Source organism: Corythoichthys intestinalis, chromosome 6, assembly GCF_030265065.1.
Source record: "Corythoichthys intestinalis isolate RoL2023-P3 chromosome 6, ASM3026506v1, whole genome shotgun sequence".
Classification (NCBI taxonomy): domain Eukaryota; kingdom Metazoa; phylum Chordata; class Actinopteri; order Syngnathiformes; family Syngnathidae; genus Corythoichthys; species Corythoichthys intestinalis.
In genome coordinates, this window is record NC_080400.1 from 4404295 (window position 1) to 4421616 (window position 17322).

The following is a 17322-nucleotide window of genomic DNA, read 5'->3' on the forward strand; positions in this document are numbered from 1 at the left end:
GTAAAATAAACGCTAACTGCACAGTTTCATGCTTTTAACCAAGAATCGAATCTGTTTTATTTCCATATCTATAAAGATCTCCGGGATTTAAGCATTTATTCACAAGAATTTTCGCCAGAAAAGCTATGTTTACGTCAGGCGGCCGCTAGCCTCATTCGCTAACAGAGTAGCATTGTACTTCGACATATATACGTAAAATAAACGCTAACTGCACAGTTTCTTTGCTTTTAACCAAGAATCGAATCTGTTTTATTTCCATATCTATAAAGATCTCCGGGATTTAAGCATTTATTCACAAGAATTTTCACCAGAAAAGCTCTGTTTACGTCAGGCGGCCGCTAGCCTCATTCACTAACAAAGTAGCATTGTACTTCGACATGCATATGTAAAATAAGTGCTAACTCTACAGTTTCTTTGCTTTTAACCAAGAATCGAGTCTGTTTTATATCCATATCAATAAAGATCTCTGGAATTTAAGCATTTATTCACAAGAATTTTCACCAGAAAAGCTCTGTTTACGTCAGGCGGCCGCTAGCCTCATTTGCAAACAGAGTAGCATTGTACTTCGACATATAAATGTAAAATAAACGCTAACTGCACAATTTTTTTGCTTTTAACCAAGAATCAAGACTGTTTTACGTCCATGTCTATAAAGAATTTGGGGATTTAAGCATTTATTCACAAGAATTTTAACCGGAAAAGCTCTGTTAACATCAGGCGGCCGCTAGCTACATTCACTAGCAGACTAGCATTGTACTTTGACATATTTACGTAAAATAAATACTTACTGCACGTTTTTTTTGCTTTTAACCAAGAATCGAGACTGTTGTACGTCCATTTCAACAAAGAATTTGGAGATTTAAGCATTTATTCACAAGAATTTTCGCCAGAAAAGCTCTGTTTATGGCAGGTGGCCGCTAGCCTCATTCACCAACAGAGTAGCATTGTACTTCGAGATATTTACATAAAATAAATGCTTACTGCACTTTTTTTTTGTTTTGTTTTGTTTTGTTTTTTTGCTTTCAACCAAGAATTGACTTTTTTACGTCCATATCTATAAAGAATTTGGGGATTTAAGCATTTATTCATAAAACTTTTCACCGGAAAAGCTCTGTTAACATCAGGCGGCTGCTAGCTACATTCGCTAACAGACTAGCATTATACTTTGACATACTTACGTAGAATAAATGCTTACTGCACGTTTTTTTGCTGTTGCTTTTAACCAAGAATCGAGACTGTTTTACGTCTATCGCTATAAAGAATTGAGGGATTTAAGCATTTATTCAGAAGAATTTTCAACGAAAAAAGCTCATTGTCTGTGATTCTACTCAGATTTCAGACTTCATCCTATTTTCTAAGTGGGTGAACTTGCAAAATCACAAATACTTCTGCTCCTCACTGCATACATATACTAGAATATATATATATATTTTTTAAGTAAAGTAACTTAAAGTAGTTACATTCATCATTGAATATGTAAAGTAATTAGCTACTTTTTCAAAGATGTAAATATAACTCTTCACCTTTCAAAAGCCACTTGAACAACACCGTTAAAATGACATCATCGGTATCTGGGCATACTAGGAAATAACGTGCGGATGCTGCGCAATATGTACTCTTCACTAGAGGTGGGAATCTTTGGGCACCTAACGATTCGGTTACGATTACGATTCAGAGGCTCCGATTCGATTATAAATCGATTATTGATTTTTTTTTTTTTTTTTATGTTTTGTATATTTGTTCCAAAATTGTTCAAAAATCATTTCAGGCTAAATAAACCAAACTACTATTTTAGAATCAAGTTACCGGTTAAAAACGGTAAATAAAATACTCAAGTATTCTGTATCAGCAGCTTTAAACTACATTCAATTCATTTAATGTTGTGAATCAACCGTTATTGCGCCCGTTATTCCATAATTTCCCTCATGTCTACTTTCGACATGTGAAAGTTTTAAAACTGTTTTATCATTTAAGGTTAGATTCAAGTCAAGATTTTGCCGATTTAGGGGGATTTTAGATAAAACGTAATTAGGTGCTTTACAACAGAGCCTTCTAGAGAAGTCTACTGCTTTAAGATGGCACCTGTTTACTAGCGCAGGAAAGTCTGTCATTTCACATCTAGTCTAGATATATGTGATATCTACCATAGCCGTATGTTGCCGTATGTTTGTAGCAACTAGCAACTGGGCGCTGTTTGAAGCGGCTGACGGCCACAGTCAGGTATTATTGTTTTTTTTTTTACCTAGCGGCATTAGCTGCACATGATATTTACTCTGGGTCCGTTCCTCATTGCGTCCCGAAGACCGCGCTGACTGCGTTTTTTTCTGCTTTACATGGTATAATTCAATAATCGGAATTTGGATGTTTGTGTATCGTTCTCGAATCTTCCACGGCCGAATCGCGAATAATCTAAGAATCAGAAATTTTGCACGCCTCTACTCTTCACCTACCCAAGATGGCTGCAAACTATGCGTGCTGCCATCAAAAAGGAGCGATTATCGCTCTTCCCGAGATAAGACGCCCAATCGCGTGGCATCCAATCATACTTCTGCTGTGAATTTCAATAAGTTTAAGTGCTCCAAATAACAATAAGTGACGTAGAAATGCGCCAGAGTTAGTATATTGTAGAAGGATTTGACTCTGACCCTTGTTGTATCGCAATCTCGTGAATACTAATCGTAATGTATCGTATCGCGAGGTACCCAGGGGTTCCCACGCCTAAGTTCGAGGTATTTCGTAGTACTTCCTTGTTAACCATGGCGTCATTTTAGTGCCGTATGGCGTATCGGTATGGATGCAAAATGAGTTCGCACTCCTAATTGACATTCGTATTCCGAATAGCAATTGCAATCTCTCTTAATGTGAAGGTAATACCGTTTTCAGGAGAATCCTTACGTGATGTACAAGAAATCGGATAAGCCGCTGTACGGAAACGACCGCTTCGAAGGATACTGCCTGGACCTTCTCAAGGAGCTCTCTAACATCCTGGGCTTTTCCTACGAGGTCAAGCTCGTGTCCGACGGGAAATACGGCGCTCAGAATGACAAAGGGGAGTGGAACGGCATGGTGCGCGAGCTCATCGACCACGTGAGTACTCGCCGGTAACTAGGGGAACTTCAGACGGGCGTCTGAGTGTGGTCGCCCACTCGGCAGGTGGCCGACCTAGCGGTTGCGCCGCTCACCATCACCTACGTGAGGGAGAAGGTGATCGACTTCTCCAAGCCCTTCATGACGTTGGGCATCAGCATCCTCTACCACAAACCTAACGGCACCAATCCGGGCGTATTCTCCTTCCTCAATCCGTTGTCTCCTGACATCTGGATGTACGTTCTCTTGGCCTGCCTGGGCGTCAGCTGCGTGCTCTTTGTAATCGCCAGGTAACTAATGCTTTTCCTCGTTTCTCAAATGGCATGACGACGCTTTGCTGTGCCATGGGTCACTTCCTGTGGGTTTTCGGTTACTTCCTATTCATTTTGGGGCATTTTCGGGTCACTTCCTGTGCACCGTCGATCATTTCCTGTTGGTTTTAGGGCATTTTCAGTTCACTTCTTGTTCAATGGTCACTTCCCGTTTGTTTTGGGGCTCTTACAAGTCACTTTATGATGATCTTGTGGCAATTTCAGGTCATTTCCTGTTAATTTGGGGATAATTTGAAACGACTTTTTTAAAGAATGACCACAAATAGACTTAAGGGATCATTTTCTGTTGATTTTGGGTCACTTTTTTATGTTTTCGTGCAATCTTGAGTCACGTCATATACATTTTATTTGAGGTTTATTTTATATATTTATTTTTTTTTAAAGGAGGAAATAAGAAAAATAATGACCATACATGAAGATTTTCTAAGGAGGCGGGTGCTCGGGGGAGTTTTACAGGTCACTTTCTGTGGATTTTGAGGGATTCTTGAGTCACTTCCTGTCCATTTTATGAATTCGTTATTCAATTGTAAGCACTTTGCGGAGGGGTTTTTTTGGTCAAAAATAGTGACCACTAATGAAGAATGTTTTGGGGAGGGCTTTTGGGGCTCTTAAGGGTCACTTTCTGTTGATTTTGGGTCACTTTTTGATGATTTTGAGGTATTCTTCAGTCGCTTCCTATCCATTTCATGCATTTTTTAATAATTTGAGAGCAAGTTGTGGAGGCGTTTTTGTCAAAAATAATGACCACTAATGAAGAATGTTTTGGTGAGGGCTTTTTGGGCACTTTTGGGTCACTTTTCATTTATTTTGTGTCACTAGTCGATTATTTTGCGGCATTCTTGAGTCACTTCCTATCCATTTCTTGCATTTTTAAAAATAATTTTGGAGCAAATTGTGGAGTCCTTTTTGTAAAAAATAATTACCATTAATGATGAATGTTTTGGTGAGGGCTTTTAGGGCACTTGAGGATCACTTTCTATTGATATTGAATCACTTTTGGATGATTTCGAGGCATTCTTGATCTTGAATCACCTTCGATCCATTTCACACATTTCTTATTAATTTAGGAGCAATTTGTGAAGTTTTTGTTGTTGTTGTTGTTGTTGTCAAAAATAATGACCACTCATTAAGAATGTTTTGGGGAGGGCTTTTGGGACACTTAAGGCTCACTCTCTGTGGATTTTGGGTCACTTTTTGATCATTTTGAGGCATTCTCGAGTCACTCACTCATTTCATTTCACTCATTTCTTATTAATTTGGGAGCAATTTGTGGAGGGTATTTTTTTGGTAAAAAAAAATAATGACCACTGATGAAGACTATTTTGGGGAGGGCTTTTATGCAACTTGGGGTCACTTTCTGTTGAAATTGAGTCACTTTTTGATGATTTTGAGGTATTCTTGAGTCACTCCCTATCCATTTGTTGCATTTTTTAACAATTTTGGAGCAACTTGTATCGGCGTTTTTGTCAAAAATAATGACCACTAATGAAGAGTGTTTTGGTGAGGGCTTTTTGGGCACTTCTTGGTCACTTGTTGTTTATTTTGTGTCACTTTTTGATGATTTTGTGGCATTCTTGAGTCACTTCATATCTATTTCTTGCATTTTTTAATAATTTTGGAGCAAATTGTGGAGGCGTTTTTGTCAGAAATAACTACCGCCAATGAAGAATGTTTTGGGGAGGGGTATTTGAGCCGTTTAAAGGGTCCCTTTTACGACAATTTCAGGGCATTCCCAAGTCACGTCCTGCACATTTTGAGTCACTTCCTGTTAATTTTAGGGCAATTTGAGGACGTTCTTATTGTCAAAAATGATTACCACACATGGAGATTTTGTTTTGAAGACATTTGCAGGTCACATTTTATTGATTTTGGGTCACTTTTTGGCATTCCCGAGTCACCTCCTATACATTTTTAGTCATTTCCGATCCGATAAATTTGGGGTACATTTATGGATGGTATTTTTGTCAGAAATAACCACCAACAAATGAAGAATTAAAAAAAACTTTTTTTTTTAGGAAGGGGGTGCGTTTGGGATACTTGGGTCCCTTTCTGATGATTTCAGGGCATTCCCAAGTCACGTCCTGCACTTTTTGAGTCACTTCCTGTTAATTTTAGGGCAATTTGAGGACGTTCCTAGTGTCAAAAATTGTGACCATACATGGAGATTTTGTTTTTAAGACACTAACAGGTCACTTTTTACTGATTTTGGGTCACTTCTGATACATCTTGAGAAATGTCCTATTTGGGAACGATTTGTGGATGGAATTTTTGTCAGAAATAATGACCACCAATGAAGCATGTTTTTTGGAGAGGGGCGTTTGGGGCACTTAAAGGGTCCCTTTCTGATGATTTCAGGGCATTCCCAGGTCACTTCCTTCACATTTTGAGTCACTCCCTGTTAGTTTTGGAGCAATTTGAGGACGTTCCTAGTGTCAAAAATGATGACCATACATGAAGATTTTGTTTTGAAGACTGTTAGGGTCACTTTTTGGCATTCCCGAGTCACTTCCTATACATTTTTAGTAAGGCTGTCAAACGATTAAAATTTTTAATCGAGTTAATTACAGCTTAAAAATTAATTAATCGCAATTCAAACCATCTATAAAATATGCCATATTTTTCTGTAAATTATTGTTGGAATGGAAAGATAAGACACAAGACGGATCTATACATTTAACATTTAAACATTTGTTTATTATAACAATAAATCAACAAGATGGCATTAACATTATTAACATTCTCTTAAAGCGATCCGTGGATAGAAAGACTTGTAGTTCTTAAAAGATAAATGTTAGTAAAAGTTATAGAAATTTTATATTAAAACACCTCTTAATGTTTTCGTTTTATTAAAATTTGTAAAATTTTCAATCAAAAAATAAACTAGTAGCTCGCCATTGTTGATATCAATAATTACACCATGCTCACTCATTGCGCTTAAACCCATAAAATCATTTGGACCCAAGCGCCAGCAGAGGGCGCCAAACACCAAAAAACAAGTAACAGGCGGACATTACACTGCTGTCATTTTAATCTGTTTGAGCGGGGCATGTGCGTTAATTGCGTCAAATATTTTAACGTGATTAATTTTAAAAATTAACACCCGTTAACGCGATAATTTTGACAGCCCTAATTTTTAGTCATTTCCGATTAATTTGGGGTACATTTATGGATGGTATTGTTGTCAGAAAAATCACCAACCAATAAAGAATGTTTTTTTTGGGGGGGGACACTTGGGTCCCTTCCTGATGATTTCAAGACATTCCCAAGTCACTTCCTGCACATTTTGAGTCACTCCCTGTTCATTTTGGGCAATTTGAGGACGTTCCTATTGTCAAAAATGATGACCATACATGGAGATTTGTTTTGAAGACTCTTAAGGTCACTTTTTGGCATTCCCGAGTCACTTCCTATACATCTTGAGTCATTTCCAATTAATTTGAGGCACATTTATGGATGATATTTTTGTCAGAAATAACCACCATCAATGAAGAATGACTTTTTTTTGGGGGGGGGGGGGGCATTTGGGACACTTGGGTCCCTTTCTGATGATTTCATGGCTTTCCCAAGTCACTTCCTGCACATTTTGAGTCACTCCCTGTTCATTTTGGGCAATTTGAGGACGTTCCTATTGTCAAAAATGATGACCATACATGGAGATTTGTTTTGAAGACTCTTAGGGTCACTTTTTGGCATTCCCAAGTCACTTCTTGCACATTTTGAGTCACTCCCTGTTAATTTTGGGGCAATTTTAGGATGTTTTTCTTGTAAAAAAAAAATTGACCACACATGGAGATTTCGTTTTGAAGATACTTACGGGTGACTTTTGTTGGAGGCAGTCTTTCAGGTCCTCCGCGTGTTCGTTTTCAATTCAGGTGAGACGGCTAGATTGGATTGCAAAAGAAAAGACTGGAGGCACGAGATCGTTACCGCGCAGTTTTAATTTCAGAAATTTCTGGGTGCATTCAGTGACAGAACAAAAGCTGTGTAGAGAAATGCACACTGAACAGAGAGCTCGGCGTTGCTTGTATGCTGTACGGATAAGGAGGTGTGTCTGTTTGGTGATTAACTCATCTCGCAAAATAGGTCATGAGCCTTGCTGGTTGGTAGTTAAAAGTCCGTGATTATTGTTGGCAGTTAAAGTCCATGATTATCTAAGGCAAAACTAACGGTTTTCTGTGAAAAACAACTCCATTCATGGACATGATTGCATTAGGCGAGATGCATACTGATTTCACTTTTTATTGATTTTAGGTCACTTTTAGACTATTTCGGGGCATTCCCGAGTCACTTCCTATACATATTCAGTCATTTCTGAAGGGAAAAGGTACCGTTCTCTCACACACCATATAATTGTTTGCATTAGTCTAACACATTCATTTAACTATAGTTTAGGCAGACTTCATTCAGTGGCCTTGACACAGTACAGTGGGGCTCCTGAGGGGGAAATGGAAAAATGGTGCCGTTTCTCGTAGGCACCGTCTAACTGTTTGCATTACTCGAACACACGGAATACAATTAATCAGGGAATATTATCATTTCTCATATTTACTGTGGGACTGTACTGCTCTGACACACCTAGTGTAGAATAGATAGCACACCATAGTTTAATGAAAAGAAGCAGAATAAATACACAACGCCATCTTATCATAGAAGCCCAACGTGTGCGCCACAAGCAAGATTGACGCACCAAAACTTGCAAATCAGTTCTGCAAGGACAAAGCGCTCTTTGTCCGACAGCAAGTAGAGCCAGCCCGGGGAGCAAAGTTGATAGCAGGCGCTTGGGACGTCAAGACCAGCGTCGGTCGCTGTGGCAACCACATCCCATCCACGCACGAACCTAAACAGCCCGAAACCGGCCAGAGAGGGATGATCCCAAAGCAACGCCCGGACACACCTTCAGCCGGCCCACTACATCACGGACTTAAAAACACTGGACACTGAGATAACACAGATTTTTGCTGCTCGGAAACATGTAGCCTTGTTTTGGATCCAGAATTGTCCCTACGTCATCTGCTTTTGCCTTGTTTATTACCATTGTCGACGAATAAATTGTCAACCTGCTTTCGGCGAGTTTTGGAACATGGAGTCAGTACAAAGGGTTAACATCAGAGATGAACGCGCGAAATTCCGCCTTACCAGTTGGCACGCGCGAGGCAGCATCGGCAGAGCGGCACTTTGTTTGGCTGTCGCTGTTTCCGTGCGGCTTGACTGGGGAGGCGAATTTCAACATTTCCTATTAATTTGGGGGACATTTTTGTCAGAAATAATGACCCCCAATGAAGATTTGTTTTTACTTATGGGGTCATTTCCTGTACATTTTAAGTAATTTACTTTAGTTTTAGAGCAATTTAGTTGTTTTTTTTGTAAAAATTAATGAGCACTAATGCAGATTGTTTTGGCACTTGTACTTTGAGGGCATTCCTAAATCACTTCCTGTTGATTTTGAGTCGCTTCCTGTTAATTTTGGAGCAATTTCATCATCAATAGGGATTTGAAAAAAAAAAAAAAAAATTCTGTTGATTTTTTTGTCAAACGAAAATTCATTCGCTGCTACCCTCCCGCTTCAAATGGATTGGACGTCCAGCGCCGTCAATGGCAGACAATGAGTTAAGCTATCAGTGTACCACTACCCACAATAGTCTATAGATTCTTGGCGGCAGCATATTGCTAATTGCTATAATGATATATAATCCTATGGATTTTGGTCTGTCCAGGTTCACCCCGTACGAGTGGTACAACCCTCATCCCTGCAACCCTGATTCGGACGTAGTGGAAAACAATTTCACTCTCATAAACAGCGTCTGGTTCGGAGTGGGAGCGCTCATGCAGCAAGGTACGTTCGCGGACGGCGCCGTCTCGGCCCGCGTGACCGTCCTTCCCCTTCAGGTTCCGAGCTGATGCCCAAGGCCCTCTCCACGAGGATCGTGGGCGGGATCTGGTGGTTCTTCACGCTGATCATCATATCCTCCTACACCGCCAATTTGGCCGCTTTCCTGACCGTGGAGAGGATGGACTCGCCCATCGACTCCGCCGACGACTTGGCCAAACAGACCAAAATAGAGTACGGCGCCGTGAGAGACGGTTCCACCATGACGTTTTTTAAGGTGAGTTTCCCGACCGACCGATCGACGCCGCCTAATCCGCGGTTGACCGCGTTATGGCGTCCCTCCAGAAATCCAAGATCTCCACCTACGAGAAGATGTGGGCTTTCATGAGCAGCCGGAAAAACACCGCTTTGGTGAAGAACAACCGCGAGGGTATCCAGAGAGTCCTCACCACCGACTACGCTCTCCTGATGGAGTCGACGAGCATCGAGTACATCAGCCAGCGCAACTGCAACCTCACGCAGATCGGGGGTCTGATCGACTCCAAGGGTTACGGCGTGGGAACCCCGATAGGTACGATTGAACGTCTAGCGCCATAAGTGGCAGAACATGAGTCGACGGGAGATGCTTTGACATTGATCAAATCGTCTTTGGTTGAGACATAGATTTCATAATGATATTGAGGGGACACGGGCGCGGGCCGATTAATAGGGGGCCTGCATTGTTGGTGTGGCCGTCAAAGCTGACCGAGTGGAATCACAGACAAAGAGCTTTTTTCGTCGGAAGTTCTAGTCAAGAAATGCTTAAATCCTTGAATTCATTATAGATATGAATGTAAAAAAGTCTCGATTCTTGGTTAAAAGAAAAAAAACGTGCGGTTAGCATTTATTTTACTTATGTCCAAGTACAATGCTAGTCTGTCAGTCAATGTGGCGGCTTTTCCGGTGAAAATTCTTGTGAATAAATGCTTATATCCCTAAATTCTTTATAGATGTGGATGTAAAAGAGTCCCGATTCTTGGTTAGAAGCAAAAAAAACAAACAAAAAAAACCGTGCAGTTAGCATTTATTTTACGTAAATATTGCAAACTATGATGCTAGTCAGTAAGCAACTTAGCAGCCGCCATATGTAAACAAAAAGCTTTTTCCGGTGAAAATTCTTGTGAATATATGCTTAAATCCTTGAATTCTTTTAGATATGGACGTAAAAGAGTCTCGATTCTTGGTTAAAGCAAAAAGCAAAAAAAAAAAACGTGCAGTTACCATTTATCTATATGTCGAAGTATAATACTAGTCTGTCAGTCAATGTGGCGGTCGCCTTATGTAAACAGAGCTTTTCCGGTGAAAATTCTTGTGAATAAATGCTTAAATCCCCAAATTCTTTATAGACATGGATGTAAGACAGTCTTGATTCATGGTTAAAAGCAACACAAAAAAAACATGCAGTTACCATTTATTCTACGTAAATATGTCGAAGTACAATGCTAGTCTGTTAGTGAATGTAGCTAGCGGGTGCCTGATGTAAACAGTGCTTTTCCGGTGAAAATTCTTGTGAATACATGCTTAAATCCCGGAATTCTTTACAGATATGGACGTAAATAAGTCTTGATTCTTGGTTAAAAGCAAAAAAAAAAAAAAAAACGTGTAGTGAGCATTTATTTATATGTCGAAATACAATGCTAGTCTGTCAGTCAATGTGGTGGCCGCCATATGTAAACAGAGCTTTTCCGGTGAAAATTCTTGTGAATAAATGCTTAAATCCCTGAATTCTTTATAGATATGGACATAAAACAGTCTAGATTATTGGTTAAAATAAAAATCGTGCAGTTAGCATTTACTTTACATAAACATGTCCACGTACGATGCTAGTCCGTCAGTCAATGTGGCAGCCGCCATATGTAAACACTAAACAGAGCTTTTCCGGTGAAAATTTTTGTGAATAAATGCTTAAATCCCTGAATTCTTTATAGATATGGACCATAAGCGTATTTTAAGGGGGGGGCCAGGCCCCGCCTGGTGGCCGAAAAGTGTCATTGCATATAACTGACTTTCTTATATATATTTATAAAAGTTGTAAAGCAATAAAACTGCAACAAAAAAGAATGAAATGAACAAAAAAACATTTTTATAATGGGTCAAAATTATTTTTCGAGCACCCTACAGTCGTTTGCTTTGCATATAATTTAAAAAATATATGGCGGAAAACAGACAAGACTGAAAAAGCAGTTTCTGCTCTTGGACTCCTCTTTAAAAGAAACTGCTTTATTTTAAGCCAAAAGAACTGTTGATAGAACAATATATTTATATGCTGGCATAGCATATTCATGGCGCATTAAGGCCCCGAACTATTTTTAATTTGCCCGTTTTATCCTTCAAACCCCCATTTACAGACGTCGCGCAATCGTTTTTGTTTCAACCTAGCGATGAAAACAAGGTAATTATATTTATTATTCATAATGTCTGTCATTTTTAGCTTACAATCATTAATTGATGTCTAATATCTTGTTTAAAAAAATCACCCCAAAAAATTATTCACTCGCATATTTTAAACTTTTAAACAAATGACGTCACAATGAAAAAATGGTGTCTATAAAAAAAGGCAAGAATATTTACCTCATAACTACCGCTAAATTGTATTTTTTTTTTGTTACTGTCGCATTTTCCCCGATATGTTAGATGATAAATAATCGATCCAAACAAAGAAAAAAAAATGTATAAAAGGGTAAAAATGTGAAAAAGAAAATCTCGACCAACCATTGATGTCTGCGATTTCTGCATCGCGACCCTTTTTATATTACCATGTTTCATCCATAAAATCCCCCAAAAATCCGGCTGAGGCCATTCACAGCTGTGTCTTGACACTCGGTGATACATGCCACACAGTTTTTGGATCGAAACAAGGTAAGTTTGCGATAATATCTTGTTAAAATCATGGCATCTTTTATTCTGCTCTCGCGTGCTCTCGCCTCCAGTTAGGTAGGGTTTTGCTGTTTAAAAATGATTTTTTTTAAAAATACCCTCCTGTTCAATTTTTTTCTTCCCCAAGAAAATTGAGATTTGAAGCTTTCCAATGATGCACCACACGTGCATATCCGAAAATTTTGAAATTTGGCCAAATTGGGGGTCTCAGAGTGGAACTTCAAGTCACCTGAGTGTTTTCCGCCATATATATACAGTGCCCTTCATAATTATTGGCACCCCTGAAAAAGATGTTTTTTTTAGCTTCTAATATTTTTTTTTAATTCAAATAATATGGGACCTTAATGGAAAAAAAGAGAAAAATCCAACCTTCAATAGAAGTGCATTTATTCAGTGGGGAAAAATCCCACATAAAGAAACAATTATTTGACATCAAATAATGTGTGTCACAATTATTAGCACCCCTAGTGTTAATACTTTGTACAACCCCCTTTTGCCAACAAAACAAGGTCTGGGGAATGAGATGGCCATGGGGGGAGCTTGATTTTGTGTCTGGTGAACCATTTCTGTGTAGATTTGGCCATATGTTTAGGGTCATTGTCTTGCTGAAAGACCCAGTGACGACCCATCTTCAGCTTTCGGGCAGAGGGCAACAGATTTTGATTTCAAATGTCCTGGTATTTCAAAGCATTCATGATGCCATGCACCCTAACAAGGTCCCCAGGGCCTTTGGAAGCGAAACAGCCCCGCAGCATCACTGAGCCACCCCCATACTTCGCAGTGGGTATGAGGTGCTTTTCAGCATGCGCATCTTTCGTGTCACGCAAGACCCACTTAGAGTGTTTGTTGCCAAAAAGCTCAATCTTGGTCTCACACAAAAATATGCTATAATAATAATATATATAATGCTTTGGTCAGATGAGACAAATGGGACACAAAAAACGCTCATTGTCAACTTATTATTATAAATTTTCTTGTAAATTAATTTTATTGCTGACACTGCGTTTCAGGGTCATCAACATTTTGTGCCCCCCTCTGCCCGAAAAGTCAAATTCCGCCTATGCAAAGAACAACCCAAAATCAACAGGAAGTGACCCACACTAACCAAAGATGGACATCCAATTCAATTAACTGGGTGTGAATTATTCCGAGCTATTGACGGGCAACTTCTCGCGTCTTTTTAATCCATGTCACTTCTGTTTCTTCTCCAGGTTCCCCCTACAGAGACAAGGTGACCATAGCGATTTTGCAGCTTCAGGAGGAAGGCAAACTTCACATGATGAAAGAGAAGTGGTGGCGCGGCAACGGCTGTCCCGAGGAGGACAGCAAAGAAGCTAGCGCTTTAGGCGTGGAGAACATCGGCGGTATCTTCATCGTCCTGGCGGCCGGACTGGTCCTCTCCGTTTTCGTGGCCATCGGAGAGTTCATCTACAAATCCAGGAAGAACTTGGACATCGAGGAGGTGAGCGTGGGCCAGTGCGAGTGGCACAACAAATATTGAGGGAGGAACGGACGCGCCACCGGACTCGTTCGGGATGTGCCCTTTCTTATCCGACTGCATTGTTACAATCAAATTTATTGTTTTAAGTAGTTTTGATGTAGAGCTCATGAATAGTTCAGTTGCAAGAATAGATTCAAATAGACGTTTGACATCATGATGCTTTAGCCTTGCAAGCTAGCTTGACTTTAGCCGTGTGGCAAGTCAGGCTATGTTAAGACGGAAATGCAAAACTGGCGCTTTGTTATGACTTTTTAACGCAAAAAGTGCTCGAGACTTGTAGTGTGCGTAAATACTGGTTTATATCGGACGCATCAGAGGTCAGGTTAGCCAATTGCAACAATGCAACAATTGGCTAACTTGTATCGCAAAAGTCTGCAACCTTAAATGTTATATAATGCTCATGTTTACAACAATTGGCTAACTTGAATAGCAAAAGTCCAATAGCTTAAATGCTATATAATGCAAATGTTTAAACAATTGGCTAACTTGCATCGCAAAAGTCCAATAGCTTAAATGCTATATAATGCAAATGTTTACAACAATTGGCTAACTTGTATTGCAAAAGTCAGCTAGCTTAAATGCTACATAATGTTCATGTTTACAACAATTGGCTAACTTGAATAGCAAACGTCTGCTAGCTTAAATGCTATATAATGCTAATGTTTACAACAATTGGATAACTTGAATTGCAAACATCAGCTAGCTTAAATGCTGTATAATCTTCATGTTTACAAAAATTGGCTAAATTGAATAGCAAAAGTCTGCTAGCTTAAATGCTATATAATGCTAACGTTTACAACAATTGGCTAACTGGCATAACAAAAGTCCACTAGCTTAAACGCTATATATTGCAAATGTTTACTATAATTGGCTAACTTGCATAGCAAAGGTTTGCAAGCTTAAATGCTATATAATGCTAATGTTTACAACAATTGGCTAACTTGTATAGCAAAAGTCTGCTAGCTTAAATGCTGTATAATCTTCATGTTTACAAAAATTGGCTAAATTGAATAGCAAAAGTCTGCTAGCTTAAATGCTATATAATGCTAATGTTTACAACAATTGGCTAACTGGCATAACAAAAGTCCACTAGCTTAAATGCTATATATTGCAAATGTTTACTACAATTGGTTAACTTGCATAGCAAAGGTTTGCAAGCTTAAATGCTATATAATGCTAATGTTTACAAAAATTGGCTAACTTGAATAGCAAAAATCCGCTAGCTTAAATGCTATATAATCTTCATGTTTACAACAGTTGGCTAAATTGAATAGCAAAAGTCTGCTAGCTTAAATGCTGTATAATCTTCATGTTTACAAAAATTGGCTAAATTGAATAGCAAAAGTCTGCTAGCTTAAATGCTATATAATGCTAATGTTTACAACAATTGGCTAACTGGCATAACAAAAGTCCACTAGCTTAAATGCTATATATTGCAAATGTTTACTACAATTGGCTAACTTGCATAGCAAAAGTTTGCAAGATTAAATGCTATATAATGCTAATGTTTACAACAATTGGCTAACTTGAATAGCAAAAGTCCACTTGCTTAAATGCTATATATTGCAAATGTTTACAACAATTGGCTAACTTGCATAGCAAAAGTCCGCTAGCTTAAATGCTAGCAATAATACAAATGTTTACAACAATTGGCTAAATTTCATAGCAAAAGTCCAATCTGTGAAATTGTGTTAGTATCCCCTTAAGAACATTCCCCATTTATGAATGGCATCACTCTTCTGCAATAACATCACGCCAGTGGCAGGAAATTCAACGGTGCTTAGCCATTTTCTTTTTGACCATTAAAAATCATATTTTGCAGTTTTATGAAGTACCTTCAGCATGCTTGATCATAACTTTGTTCAAGCTATATATCCAAGAAAGGAATTGAATCATTTGAAAAGGTTTAAGTATTGTAAGTGATTTTCATGCTTGTTATGCTATTATGCTAGCAAAGTTAGGCTGAGGCACAAACTCCAAATGGCACCCAATTTAAAAAAATGACCCACTTGGTTTTGAAAAGAGAACAAATGCTTAAAAGTCTGTTGAACAGACAGCATTTATACTGTATATAGGCTACTTTATCTTGAACATGGCTAAAATCAAGCTAGCTTGCCAGGCTAATGATGCTTAACCATCATGGCCTTTCTATTTTTATGCAAAAAAATAAATTGTACCTTTCATTTGTGTGATCAAATGTCATTTTTATTTGTGAGCGAGTAGCGATGAAATCCTGTTTTATGGGGGGGGGGGGGGCAGCATTTGCATATTTAAAAATAACCAATGTGCGATGTTATGTTTTAAAGCATTGTTTGATTACCAGTGAGTATTGTTATGACATTTGTTGTATTTATTAATCTGATGTGTTTTTTTTTTCTTATTTTTGAGCATGTAAGAATGGAAAAAGGTGGTTATATAATACCCTTTTAACCCTTTCTGGTTGTTTATTTAGCCCCTTTCATTTCCTGTCATCCTTGAAATATAAAAGATTTTTTAGGCCATTATATTATAGGAATATTGAACTCTTTGGACACCATTGACAGCGGTAGACGTCCAATCCCTTCAAATTGGCAGTTATTAGCCCCTTTCCCAGTCCAAAAGGGATTGGACGTTTAGCGCCGTCAATGGCAGCTAAACTTGCAAGGCCATCATTAATGGACTAATCGATAATCTATTTTGATAGACAATAAACTGTTTTGAAACCTTGTTGAACTCAAAATTGTCCGAATCCTTTATTTTGAGTCTCTTAATTTAGGTTTTTTTTCCCCTCGATTTCCCTTCTATTCTTTGTAAAAATGTACGATTCAATGTTTGTGTTTCAATTTTAAAAAGGGAGAAACCTTTTCTTTTTATGAATTCATTTTTTAAAAATTTATTTCTATGGTTTCTAATCATGACTACGGTAGTGTTTCAGGGTCACTTCCTGTTAATTATGGGGCATTTCGGGGTTACTTGCGTCGCAAAAGTCCGTTAGCTTAAATGCTATATAATGCTAATGTTTACAACAATTGGCTAACTTGCATCACAAACGTCAGCTAGCTTAAATGCTATATAATGCTAATTTTTACAACGATTGGCTAACTTTAATAGCAAAAGTCTGCTAGCTTAAATGCTATATAATGCTAATGTTTACAACAATTGGCTAACTTGCATCACAAACGTCAGCTAGCTTAAATGCTATATAATGCTAATTTTTACAACGATTGGCTAGCTTACATCACAAACGTCAGCTAGCTTAAATGTTATATAATGCAAATGTTTACTACAATTGGCTAACTTGAATAGCAAAAGTCTGCTAGCTTAAATGCTATATAATGCTAATGTTTACAACAGTTGGCTAACTAGCATAAAAAAGTCAGAGTGCGTAAATGCTATCTAATGCTAATTTTTACAACGATTGGCTCGCTTGCATCACAAACGTCAGGTAGCTTGAATGCTATATAATGCAAATGTTTACTACAATTGGCTAACTTGAATAGCAAAAGTCTGCTAGCTTAAATGCTATACAATGCTAATGTTTACATCAATTGGCTAACTTGCATCACAAACGTCAGCTAGCTTAAATGCTATATAATGCTAATTTTTACAACAATTGGCTAACTTGCATAAAAAAGTCCGAGTGCGTAAATGCTATATAATGCTAATTTTTACAACGATTG

The 17322-nt window shown here is 38.4% G+C and overlaps 1 protein-coding gene across 2 annotated transcripts in view; it reads left to right on the forward strand.

The window, feature by feature from the left end:
• The window catches only part of LOC130917145 (glutamate receptor ionotropic, kainate 1), an 84156-nt gene extending 68252 nt beyond the window's left edge, over positions 1-15904 (forward strand). For both annotated transcript variants that reach the window (XM_057838244.1, XM_057838245.1), the window contains 6 exons: positions 2884-3087; positions 3154-3377; positions 9134-9252; positions 9306-9523; positions 9592-9817; positions 13374-15904. In XM_057838244.1, the coding sequence (XP_057694227.1) occupies positions 2884-3087; positions 3154-3377; positions 9134-9252; positions 9306-9523; positions 9592-9817; positions 13374-13663 (1281 nt within the window). In that variant the 3' untranslated portion in view covers positions 13664-15904. The remainder of the gene's footprint in view (positions 1-2883; positions 3088-3153; positions 3378-9133; positions 9253-9305; positions 9524-9591; positions 9818-13373) is intronic.
• The last annotated feature ends 1418 nt before the right edge of the window (positions 15905-17322 follow it).